The sequence below is a fragment of the Athene noctua genome, chromosome 2 (assembly GCF_965140245.1).
Source record: "Athene noctua chromosome 2, bAthNoc1.hap1.1, whole genome shotgun sequence".
NCBI lineage: Eukaryota > Metazoa > Chordata > Aves > Strigiformes > Strigidae > Athene > Athene noctua.
In genome coordinates, this window is record NC_134038.1 from 108,500,826 (window position 1) to 108,512,938 (window position 12,113).

The following is a 12,113-nucleotide window of genomic DNA, read 5'->3' on the forward strand; positions in this document are numbered from 1 at the left end:
ATGACCATGAACGCTTTGTGGGAGTGCAGAGATTAGTCAGGTTTTATATCTCTGATGGCGATTAACACTCTACAACTCCAATTGTATTGGATTTGGCCAATGCATGCTTAGGGGGTGGTAGCACACTTACACAATTAATGTTGTATTTAATCCCTGCAGTTCCCTTTTTTCTCCTTAAGAGTCTCCATACAGGGCAGTGCTTATGCTTTCTTGTCTGCAATGGCTGCAGCTGTTAATTTCAGGAAGAAAACAAAATAATGATTCTTGGAGGGAAAGCTGACTTGCCCCTAAACAGAAGTTCACGTATTTGGACAATGTAAAATGTGCAGGACTGGAGCTGACTGGCATTGATTGCTTTACATTTGTCATTTGTCACTGCCACAGCTTCTTACTGCTTTGAAACCCATTCTGCTATGAAGTCAGCTTCTCAAGGCTATCTTGCTATACAGCTTCAGTGTTTCCATGTAGATCTATCCAAGTGTTCTTGATCATTAAAGCAAATCAGTGTTTTCCTGTACTTGCTCTTACAATTGTTCTTCAAACAGGGTTTAGGCTCCAAGATGGTCACTGCTAGCAAGAGGTGACCATTTGGCAGGACTTGAAATATTTGTTTGAAGGCTAAAGGCTGCTGTCAGATGCAGTTTGCTAGTAAAGTAATCTTTAGTGGGACTGTCTTATGGACAGTCTTTGTTTATTTTTGTTCTGCTGCATGCTGGGGGAAAGCCTTGCCATGCCAGTGTCTTAGACTGGGTACTGAGAACAATCTAACAAATGTGAATGCTGGAGAGGATGTGTTTAAAATTATCCTGGCTTGGAACTGGCAACGGCCCAGGCTGTTCTTCAGAAGAGCAAAGGCCGGAAGGAGGAGACTTCCAGGGCCTGACTGGGGCTCTTTGGCCAGGCCATCACATCAGTTCTCATGATGCACGAGGGAGGAGAGAAAAAAAAGCTTTTGACTTTTTTTTTGTGTGTGTGTGAAAGGATTTGGAATATTTGCAGAAGGCAGTCAAGGGAGAATCTGCTTGTTCTGGGTTTGGGTGTTTTCTTCCTTTTTTTTCTCTTCCATGCAGGTGGTTGTCATTAAGGTGAGGAGTGTTGTGAATTGCTATCTGTTCACTGGCATCCACTCCCCAGACAGTTGCTTTGTTTGCAGCCTTTTCTGAGCCAGCACCTGCATTGTGCTCTGGGTCTGCATAGTTTCCTAGCCAGTGCAAGCTTAGCAGCCATGCTGATGAACATGGGTATCAGCTATAAAGGTGCTTTTTGTGGGGAGCAGCCTGAGAAAATAAGCTGTACAACTTTAAAGCATGTTTGGAGTGAAAGTAGCATTCCTTCAAGGATGGAGAAGTACTGCTGTTAACCTAACAAACCAGAGGATTTTTGGGGTAGGAAGGGGATAGTACAATAATTTCCATAGCACATGCTTGGATGCTCTTGTGCATTCATTGACTTTGGTTGAAAAAAAAAATCTGGGAGACTTTTTCACTAAAGTTGAGACTTCACAGGACAATGGAGTGGCCCTGCGTTCCCACTCTCACTGTTTTCTGTTGGACCAGCTCTTCTCACCTGACCCCTAATAATGTGATTCAGTTCATTAAGCCATGAGCAAATAACATTTTTCTTGTCTGTTTTTTTCACCAATGTATGGGGCCAAACTGATTTCCTGAGGAAGCATGTGAACTCCTCCAGATTTGGAGAGCAGAGAGACTTGGGGCTGAGGAAGAATAGGATGTATTCAGTGGTAGTGAGACCAGATCAACTCACTGTCTCTTGAAGCCTTCTCACCTAAAAGGGTACATGAGCATCAGACCAGTGCTAGATTCTGTTTTCACATTTTTAGCTAACTTAAGAACTTTGAACAAACCATGTTCTTTGTGGTTTTGCAGGTACCTTCCAAGAAGTTTTCAACTCTTTTTTTTCTGTGCTTAGTACTTAAAATACTACTAGCTATAAATCATACAAATACCACTCAGTATCTGTCTACTGAAGTTACAATTGGTGTTAAGTCCCTACTGTTCCTGCATGATTGGAAGCAGGAGGTGCTAATGCAAGGAAAAAAAAAAAAAAGTAGTAATAACCCTTTAATATGTTTTTGTTGGTTGAAGGAAAGATGTAATGACTTCCACTTATTGTTGCTTTATTCTTCTGCAGGGATGTGAAAGCAGGAAATATTCTTCTTGGAGAAGATGGCTCAGTGCAAATTGCAGGTAACTTCCCTGGTAGCTTTGCATAAACTTTAGGTGTAACTGTGTATCCAAAGAGACGGTTTAATGATCAAGAAGAAACATACATAAAATGTTATCTTCAAGAAGTTCCACACTTCTCAAAACAAATGAACAACAAAAGCCAACACCACCAAAAAACCTGACAAAAAACACACACAAACCAAAACACTGCTGCCCTCCCCCCCATCTTAAAATACTGTTCTTTGAAATAACGACAATCAGCATGAATAAATCCTTTGACTGTTAAATCCTCAGAATCAATAGATTAGATAAAAATCTTGTCATAAACTAGTCAGATTTTTAACACAGGAAGTTCATAGTCTTGGAAGTGGACTGCACAGACCACTGATTTGTCATCGGTTGTAAGGTGGTTTTCAAAAGGACTGTAGTGAACAGTAGATAGATTCATCAGAAGAAAATTGGTATGTCTGATTGTAAAAGTCACTTACAGCTTTACCTTAATGAAAGATCTGCTGGTCAAACTGCTCGTGTGGGTACTCCCTAGTCCACTTCAGCTGAAGAGAGTGGCAGAGTGCATGTTTAACTGTCTGCCCAAACCCAGCTCAAACTGGGGTGAACTGAAAATCTTGGAAACAATCATGCAAGCTGAGGGACAGGACAGGGAAAACTGTTAAGACAGTTGCTGTAGCTAATATAAATGTGCCTGGAGGGGATGTCTGTTGTAGTCACTGCTGTCAAGAACTTCATTAACATGGGTATATTGGAGACAGTCCTTGGTGTGGATGGATCATGTCTGTGGAAAAAGGGTGGTGTGTGGTGTGGTTTGGTTTTGAGTTTGGTTTTCTCCTGCAATGCTGCGATTCTGGTCTTTTATTTCATACCTGGTGCTAAAGACTTTACTCTTCAGAAATCAAGATTTATTACTATTGTAGACTATTAAGACTAAATTTTTGGAGAGTATATTTAGAACCTGTGAGACTTGTTTTTCGTCGTGTTCCCAGGGTTCTGTTTTCTTGTCCTGAGTACGATCCCTCTCCAACTGTCCTTTCCCTCAGGACTGTGCTCTTCCCATGAATGTTGTGGTGCCTTTCCAGTCTTTGTGGCATCTCTAGCTGGAGGGCAGAGCTTGCATCTGGTTCTGCTACCTCAGCAAACATCCTTGTACATGTAAACTTTCTCAGTCCCATATTTAATTGGAAAAAACAGTATCTGTTTGTGATAAGGTCTCTTTTTTTAGTACCCTGTCCTGCTGTTGGAGGCACAGTGTCAAGCAGAAGCGCGTGTTGCGTTGTGTAGTGCTGAGAGGTGCACACTATGTGTATCTATGCCTGTATTTGCATCTTGGAATTAAGGTGTAGACTTTCTACCAGGAGGCAGGATGCATTGCAATGCATAGGTTTGGGGGTTTTTTTACAGGTTGCTTTTCTCCCTCTGCAGAAGGCAATACACCCTTTTGCAAGACATGACACATAAAATACAGGACTTGTTTAAATCTTGAAGTTGTTTTTTTTCCCCTTTCAAATCTCCCAGTACTCTTAATGCCTGCCATTATATTTTTAATGGAGTGTAAATAATTCATCCTGTGTAGCAGCTGATGGAAGGTAGGGAGTGGCTTCTAAAATGCTCAAAGGAGCAAACTTTATACAGTAAAATCCTACATTTTTTTCCATAATGGGGCCAAGGTGTAACATTTTTGATTTATAATTGTATGGAGTTTTAGATTATTTTCTGGGAGACGCTGCAAGTAACTGTTGCATTAGAGCAATGCCCTGTTATTCCAAGTGTTTCTGTCAGCCTAGCAGAAAGCTGCTTGTGTTTCTCTTACACAAGAGTGCCAGGGCTTGACTTTTCTATTAAGGCTCACTGGTAATCGGTACCTGTTCATGGTTTTTTTGCTGCTGAACAATTTTGAGTTGATAAGTAGTTTTAAGGTTAAATAGTCTTGTATGAATTTCAGAGGATTTATTTTGTCTGTCATCTGCCCATGTTCCCCTGGACTGAACTGTCTACTAGTCGTTTATATGTGCAATACTTAAATGATGAAATCCATTTCTCTGCATATCCTGCGAAAGCAACATTGCGAGATGTGCAAAGTTCCCTCTTTACAAATTCTTTCATTGAACGTGCAAAAGGATTAATGCTGTAACCTTTCATGAGACACAGCAGAGTGACTGAGGTCAGCAAGTTCCCCACAGTGGCAGGAAGCACTTTTCGTTTCTGTGAGGGCAGCTGTTGACTTGAAAGAAACAAAAATAAATGAATGGCTGAATACTAGAGAAGAGCCGGACCTGATCATAACAAGAGATTTTGTTTCTGTGGGAATTTCTGACACTTAAGCTTCCTTTCCTTCTGACCCAGGATGAAATAGCAAAATTTCTCCTGGATTTTTTGAGGAGGAAAAAACGCTGGAAGCAAACCAATCCTAATAAAGTGAGTTTTGTTTCATCAAGATCAAAGCACTTGCCTTTGACAAAAATATTAATGCATGTTATGAATAATTCTGTTGATGGTTGAGTGCTTCAGTTATCAGCTGGATGACATCACTGAGTTCCCATGAAACAAATATGTTTAAGTTTCGCTGGAAAGTTACACCACAAAGGAAGAAGAAAAAAAAAAAATTGATCAGCTGTGGAATGAAGCCCGAGGGTTAGAGCGAATGGGCTGCCTCCCTTGAAGGGGCTGGTTTCGTGTACATAAAAAATGCAAATAATGTAGCAGTAAAGAATTACTTCAATTCTTTTATAATGACTCCTTTCCCTTTTTCCATCCCTCTATCAAAACTGCATGTGAACAATTGTTAAGAAGGTCTTATTCAATGTTTGGCCTTTGCAACCTTGTGTTTGTGTGTTTCCTACTGCTTGACACAATTCATCTTACTTGTCTCAGAAGAAATATAAATCTTAAATGTAAATATAAGAAGTGTAAATCTCAAACTGGAAATCCTTTGAGGAAAAAAACAAAGCTGCCTTCAAGACTGAGAAAAAAATGCTCAACCCTAAGGTGGAGGAAATCCCACTGCCGGGCTATACATCCACAGTATGTGAGTGAGTTTAATTACTTGGGAAACATTCACTGTATAAAATTCATGGCAGTAATTTTTCTACAGCATTATACAGTTTTAACCAGTGAAAGCTAAAGTCCCTTTTGGTAATTCAGCCTGTGCAGTTCTGTTAAGCTGAACAGAAGAAGCAACTTGATGGTGTGTCCAATATTTCTCAGGCTCTTTGTAACTCTGGACTGGTGGCCGTGCATCAGATGTGAAAGCTTCTGTGGGAGACGTTCGAGCTGAGGCAGGCACAGGTGAAGCAGGAGGAGAAATCTGTGAGCTTGGGGGTATTTGTTGGAGGTAGGAATTCTAAAAATTCTCCTAATGGCCTGCAGAAATGCCCAGCTTCAAACTCCTCCCCAAGTCCTGGGATTTAAATATTTTTATTCATGACTCTATTTTTAACTATGTAGCTCCTTTTGCTTTCAAACTGTGCATCCACTGAACCAAAGCATAAAACTGCCCTTAAGATATCCAGCTGACCAGTGAGACCTAAAGTGAGGCTGTTTGCTTCTATCTTTTTTTTCAAGGGTACTGGCTTGGGCTTGTGGTTTGGCACCAAGTTTATGGAGCCTGTTACAGTTCAGAGAGTGTTGCTTTCTCAGAGTTTGAAGCATTTTCCTACACATTGAATTAATCTATCTTCTGGAGAAAGCAGGACTGTTTCCCAGATACCATTGTTCTGGGCAGTGCTGATGGTGGTTGCAATGTAAACTGAGATAGCCATGTTCTTTTGTGTTTCAGCCTCTCCATGGCAATTACTTTTGTTGGTGTGTTTGTTGTTTGGTTTTTGGTTTTGTGTTTGGATTTATTTTTTTAATTAGAACATAAAACCTTTTTGCCCTGGCATGCATTGATTCTCTGGAGTCTAAAAGCTGCATGGGTAAAATCACTCTTTGTCACCATAAACTGCATCAGCACCAGGATTGCTGCGTAAACCAAGAGTTTTCTCACAGTAAGCAAAGCTTAATATTCTTCAGCTTATTTAACTATGCAGGCCCTATAAATTATTGTGAAATGAAATTAGAGTCTTGATAGACTTGGAAGGGATGGAAGAGGTTGAGGGCAGCTTTCATTTTATCCACTGAAATATTAAATAATGCTGTCACCCACCCCTCTGTGATTGAATGTGAAGAAGCAAGGGTCTACTGAAGGCTGAAGGGCACATGTCCCTCCGTCTGTGTGGTATTTTTCTGTTGTGGGGACAATAACACGATATCTTCATGTCTTAAAACCAGTCGGGATTATTAATGTGTACTCCAAGAGGTGCTCAGTGTGCCTGCTGTGTCCTGGGCAGGCCATGTTGCCAAGCAGTTGAAGTAGATTGAGATTTCATGAAGTTGTTCAGGACTTGCTAATTGATACTGGGCAAATTGCCTAACCCCTCTTGCGTTATCTATTTATAAAACGGGGATAGTTAAGGCCAGGCAAAACTTGTGTAACTGAATTTGTGTAACTTTCCACAAATCCATGCCAGCTTGTCACTGGTTCGCTCCGTTCCTGACTGCTCTTAATTCATTGTACTAAAATAGCACTCTACATAAACACCAAGTTATGATGCAGGCAGTGTTGTTCCCCCACTTTCCCTTAGGAAACTAGCTCTAGGAGATGAAATTGCTTTAACAAGGTATGAGGCACAAATCACCTTGGGGAGAGAAGTGCTAGTTGCAGGGCTGACTCGAGCCGCTGGTGATGTATCATGGACACCTCTGAGCCTCTTCTCCTTTTCAAAAAAGGGGCAAAAGTGTTTTTTTCTGTGGTTGGAGAGTTTTGGTGCTTCCCCTGTAGCAGCATGATGTGAAGTAACTTTTTTCTGTGTGTCATTTGTAATATCTGTGTTTCCTCAAGAGGTGGTGTGCTATTTTGTTGTTGAAACCTCTTGTGAACTTCTCCAAGGGTGGTGTCTTCACCCAGCCTGGGCTTGTCATCCTTAAGTTAGTTTGTGCAGTATTAGTGTACCTTTATTTTGGGGCTTGGTCTCAGATGTTACGTTTACTTGGCAAAGGGATTTCATACATCTTTTATGTGCCTTGACATTGTTGCAAAAAGGCTAAACTTCTGATGCAATAAAGCTGCTGTTCTGCATGTGAATTGATTAGAAATATATGATACTGTAGAGATCTACGTTTGTAGATGAGAATTTGGGAGAACAAGTGTGTATTTATACATCAAATGCCACATAACCACATAGTCTTTAAGAGGAAAGAAGTTTTTGATTCTTGCTCTTCACTTATCTTCCTTTTCTCTGGTGTCTTATGACCTGCTGTGTTCTCAGCACAAAATTGCCTCACTTCTCTTCCTGCCAGGCTTTATTCATCTTCGGTACTCTAAAAGCTGTAAGGTTTGCAGAAAACAACTAAGTACAGCTGCTGATGGTGAGCAACTGAATGAGAAGGTGACCAGTGAAAAAAATATTTAGTGCTGATTTTGAAATACTTTATTTTTGTTTGAGAAGGAATAGTATCTCAGCTACCCAAGTTTAAAAACAACTCCAAGTGGTTTGAAGACAACATTGGTTTATTCTGTTGTTCTGCCCACACTGAAATTGGGAACAAACCCACCCATCTCTGTAGGAGCCTTTCTGATTTCAGTAGGCTTTGGACCAAAGTTGCCTCCTAGTTAATGCACAGTTGTCTTTCCCTTGTACCTACCTACAGTAGCAAGTACTTAGGCTTTTTAGCATTAAGGTAATATTACAGTATGAGTGGCAAAGGAGAGGTGATTTTTGATGGCTGACCTCTAGGTTTAGATCAAACCATCTAACTTACAGTACTGTAGAAATGTATCTTCCTGAGGTATACAGCAGCAATGGGCCTGTTGTGATGTGATTCTGCCACAGCATTCTTGCATTAGTGAGTTGTTTAGATTGGGTCTTTGTTTCTGCAACACAGAATCGTAAGAGAAGATTTTTCCTTTCAGTTTTTGCATTTCCTGGGTTGCCAAAAGAGTCTTAAGGTTTGACAACTTGGATACCTTAATAGCAGGAATTGTTGCCTAATACCATGCTTTTTCAAACACTAGCCTGCAACTTCATTGCCACTGTAGAGTGTTTTGTAGGGTATGTGGTTTTAAACACATGATGTTTCTACTGAATAAGACAAAATTACCCATATTTTCTGCAGAGCCTGCATCAGCAGAATTGTCATGTCCATTCTGGATTGGTTTTGCTCTAATGAGAGTCTGGAGATTATTTTTTTTTAAGAAGTCTTTGGTTTATATCACTGAAACACGTTCAGCAGATTAATCTTTTCTACATTGCTTCAGAAAAATTATTAAAAAAAAAAAAATCCTACCACTTGCATCTAGACATCCTGGAGACTATTATTTGCTAGCAGACAGCTGGAAGTCTGCGATATTTGGGCTCCTCTAGAATATCTGACAGTCGTTGGATTCCCAGCAGTGGTGGTTACTGGTATTGCAAGCAATGTCCTAACATTTGCAATTCCTCCCTGATGCTGTTGATGCAGTCCTTTCCAGTGATCACTGTAGTGAGCCAATATAAAGTATAAGCTGCCAAAGGAGTACAAATGTAAACACTTCTGAGCTATCGTACATCTTGAATTTCATGATGTTCCCTATTTTCGAGAGTTAAATTCACTTGGAATAACCTAGCTCTGTTTTAGTCTGAGTGTAGTTAACAGCAGTAGAGAGAATGAGATGCAGATCATACCAACTGCTCAGAAGTAAGAACTGAACCCTAGCTTGTGGTTGGGATTTTATTTTATTGCTTTACAAATACTTCTTGAGAGCAGGCACATTCTTCTCTTAATAGCTGGGACTTGGATAAAGTTAGTAGGATGGCATTTGAGAAGATGGTTTCAAAGGCATTCCTTACAGCAGAGTATCACAGGCTGGTTGTGCCTGATCTAGCCCACTGGAAATGAAGGAAATTGATTGGGAAAACATTGAACAAATCAACCATGTAACAGAATGCAATATAATTCTGTTTAGGCTTTCTGCTGACCTTAGATGGCAGATGTAGGGGCAGAATTTCCAACTGGAATTTATAAACCCATGTTTGATGGGAAATGTAGTGCGTGCTGTGTGCACTGTGTAAAGGACTTGTGATTTTACTGCTGGAATGCTTTTGCTTTGAATGGCATTTCCGTTACCCTCAAAATGACTGCATGGAAACTTGAGGTACGATAATATACACAAGTTCAAATACAGCACATCACAATAATATGCTGATGGCACTTGGACAAGTTTTTATTATCATTATTTTATTTAAAAGAACTTCTAATTGCTCTTGTGTTTAGAACAATAGATCTTATGAGACTTCTCGTAATGAGTAGTGAGTGCAAGTAACTTTACCCTGAACTTTTCAGGAACCTCATTCAGTTTTCTGAGAAAAGCAAAGATGGTGGATACACACATGGGAGATCTCAAAGCAAAATCAGTGTTGCAAAAAGTGAGTTTCCAGAAAAATACAGATTACAGTACTGACGGGGATAGTGATCCATCTAGACATGCTGAAACTTCAAAGTTAGCAGGAAGGCATGATGACTCCAGGAATGGGGAAGAGAACAGGACAGCACATCTGGAAGAAGCTGAACCCTAATGATAGGCATTTTGTAGTGCTTGTTTTAGCCCTGTGACTTCTATGCAACTTTCTTTAATGTCAACTTTCAGTTACCCATGCCTAGTATTGTAGTGAGCACTAAGTTCCTGTTCTTGGAAGCCTCCCACCTAAGTGACCTGGAAGCTTTCAGGATCTTATTTTTTTGAGTGATAATTTCAGTGGTGTTTCTCAAATACTGAAAGATTGGTGAGAAGGGCCTCATTGCACTGCTGGCGTGATGCAGGGGGAAGCTTGGGACTGTCCTCATGTGAATGCAGTTGCTTGTAAATTCTAAAGAGGGATCTTCTGTTGCAGTTGATTCCTCAGTTAGGATAACATCCTTAAGCCATGGAGTAAACCCGTTTACAGTTAACTGTCAGCTATGTTCTCTGAACAAACATACTGTATTCCATTGCTGTTCCTGAACATTACTGCTGTTGTTCACAGATCCTGTTTTCCATGTCATTCTTAATTGCATAAAACATTAGTGTTATCTTGGAAAGCATAGTTTTTATGTAAAAGAGTGATTTACTTTAATATAGTTACCGCTGAGTGCATGGGGCATCCTTGAGCATCCTTCAGCTTGTGAAAGATGTTTCAAGTGGGGATAATGCTGTGCAGCGTGTGAATATCTGTCTGCAAGGCTTCTTCTGGGATGGTAGGTCTGGTTAGCATCACATGCTGCCCTATTTGATAACCCTACTGTATCATCAAGAACTAGTGCAAGTTCCTGTTAAACCACAATGGAAGATTACCAAGCAAAGCATATTCTGGTAATAAAATATCCAGAATAAGGACTGATACCTCCAGCCTGCAGGATGCAGTTAAGACAGTTAAATGTTATAAAGTCTGGTAACTTTTTATGTACTCGACTTGATTGCTGCAAATATTAATAGGATGCTAATTGAAGTTTGGTTGTTATGTATGTATACAAACGTAAATAAAGCACTGGTTGTCAGAGACAGGTTTGTACAGTATCAGGACAGCTGGGGGAGCACGGGCATGCTGTAATGTGACCAGTGGGCTGTAATGGAAAGTGGAATTTTCCTCTCTGCTGGCCAGCACTGAAAGCTCTGCTGTCTCCAGTAATTGAATGGTGGACTACAGACTGTTCATGTACCAGCATTTTTAGCTAACTGGTGATCATTCTTCATCTATTAGGAAACTCCTCATGTGTAACTGGTTGAGTACTTAATAGATGTCTGGGAACATGAGGGGAAAGAGGGGACAAACCTTCAGTTTGCTGGGGATGTGTTCTTAATAAAATCTGGTTTTGTTTTCTTTTCAGACTTCGGTGTTAGCGCGTTTCTGGCCACTGGTGGTGACATTACCAGAAATAAAGTCAGGAAAACCTTTGTGGGCACACCTTGCTGGATGGCACCAGAAGTTATGGAGCAGGTGATTTGTTTTTCCTAGTGCCCTCTTAGCTGATCTGCACCTGGAATTCCCTATTGTCATCAATGGCTGTATTTACTTCAAGCAGAAATGATAATTTGGCATCCTGTAAGGCTTTCTTAAAACCACAGGTTTTTCTTCAGTTTGCCTGTTGCAGCCAGGCTTGTACTGGGGAATATTAAGAGTTCAGTAGATTTTTGCCCTGTTGCTTTCCTTCAGGCTTCTACCTAAGGTGAGGATGAGACAGGGCAGCTGTTGCATAAAGGTTAACCTGCCCCTCCCTTCTTGCATAAATGTGAAGTAGAATATAAATACTTCCACACATGGTAAATATGCATATATACAGCTTGGTTATGTGCTCTTCTGCATTTGCAAACATGAGAATTTGGGATAGCTAATTGCAGTGTGTCAGAGTGGGGAGTTACAGTGAAACAACATGCAGCTGACTTTATTCAGGTTTTTAATTTTTCTTGGCTATGAGTATCCAAACTGTAAATGCTGGGGAATGCTTGTCTCTCCCCCTTCTATCTCTGCTCTTTTGGCTAGCTAAAAGATGTCATACTTCTTCCTTTAGGGTGGAGATAGTCACTTTTTGTCCTCCACTGCTTCTAGACTAAACTATAGAAGCTTTGTCTGCATGACTTCTGATAAAGGCCACCTGGAAACTTTGTTAATGTAAAATAGCCATGCCCATTTCTGAGCGAGATCCACAAACAAAATTATGCCACAGTTGCAGTAGCTGTCTATTGCACTGATGTTCAGTGCCATAAGCATTCTGAAAATTATCCCTCATCCCCTTAAAAACAGTTTGACGGAGAGGGCTGGACTCATGGTTTGATTTTTGACAGATGTGCTAAGCAGAAATATAACTGACTATAAATGTTTTTCCATTCTTCCTTTTTTTTCTTCCAAAAATCTTTTAAAC

At 40.4% G+C, this 12,113-nt stretch overlaps 1 protein-coding gene across 3 annotated transcripts in view; it reads left to right on the plus strand.

Annotated features, from left to right (window-relative positions):
- Window positions 1-12,113, plus strand: part of OXSR1 (oxidative stress responsive kinase 1) — a 93,865-nt gene that overhangs the window by 56,999 nt on the left and 24,753 nt on the right. For all 3 annotated transcript variants that reach the window (XM_074899860.1, XM_074899858.1, XM_074899859.1), the window contains exons 5-6: window positions 2,152-2,207; window positions 11,082-11,191. In XM_074899860.1, coding sequence (XP_074755961.1) covers window positions 2,152-2,207; window positions 11,082-11,191 — 166 coding nt within the window. The remainder of the gene's footprint in view (window positions 1-2,151; window positions 2,208-11,081; window positions 11,192-12,113) is intronic.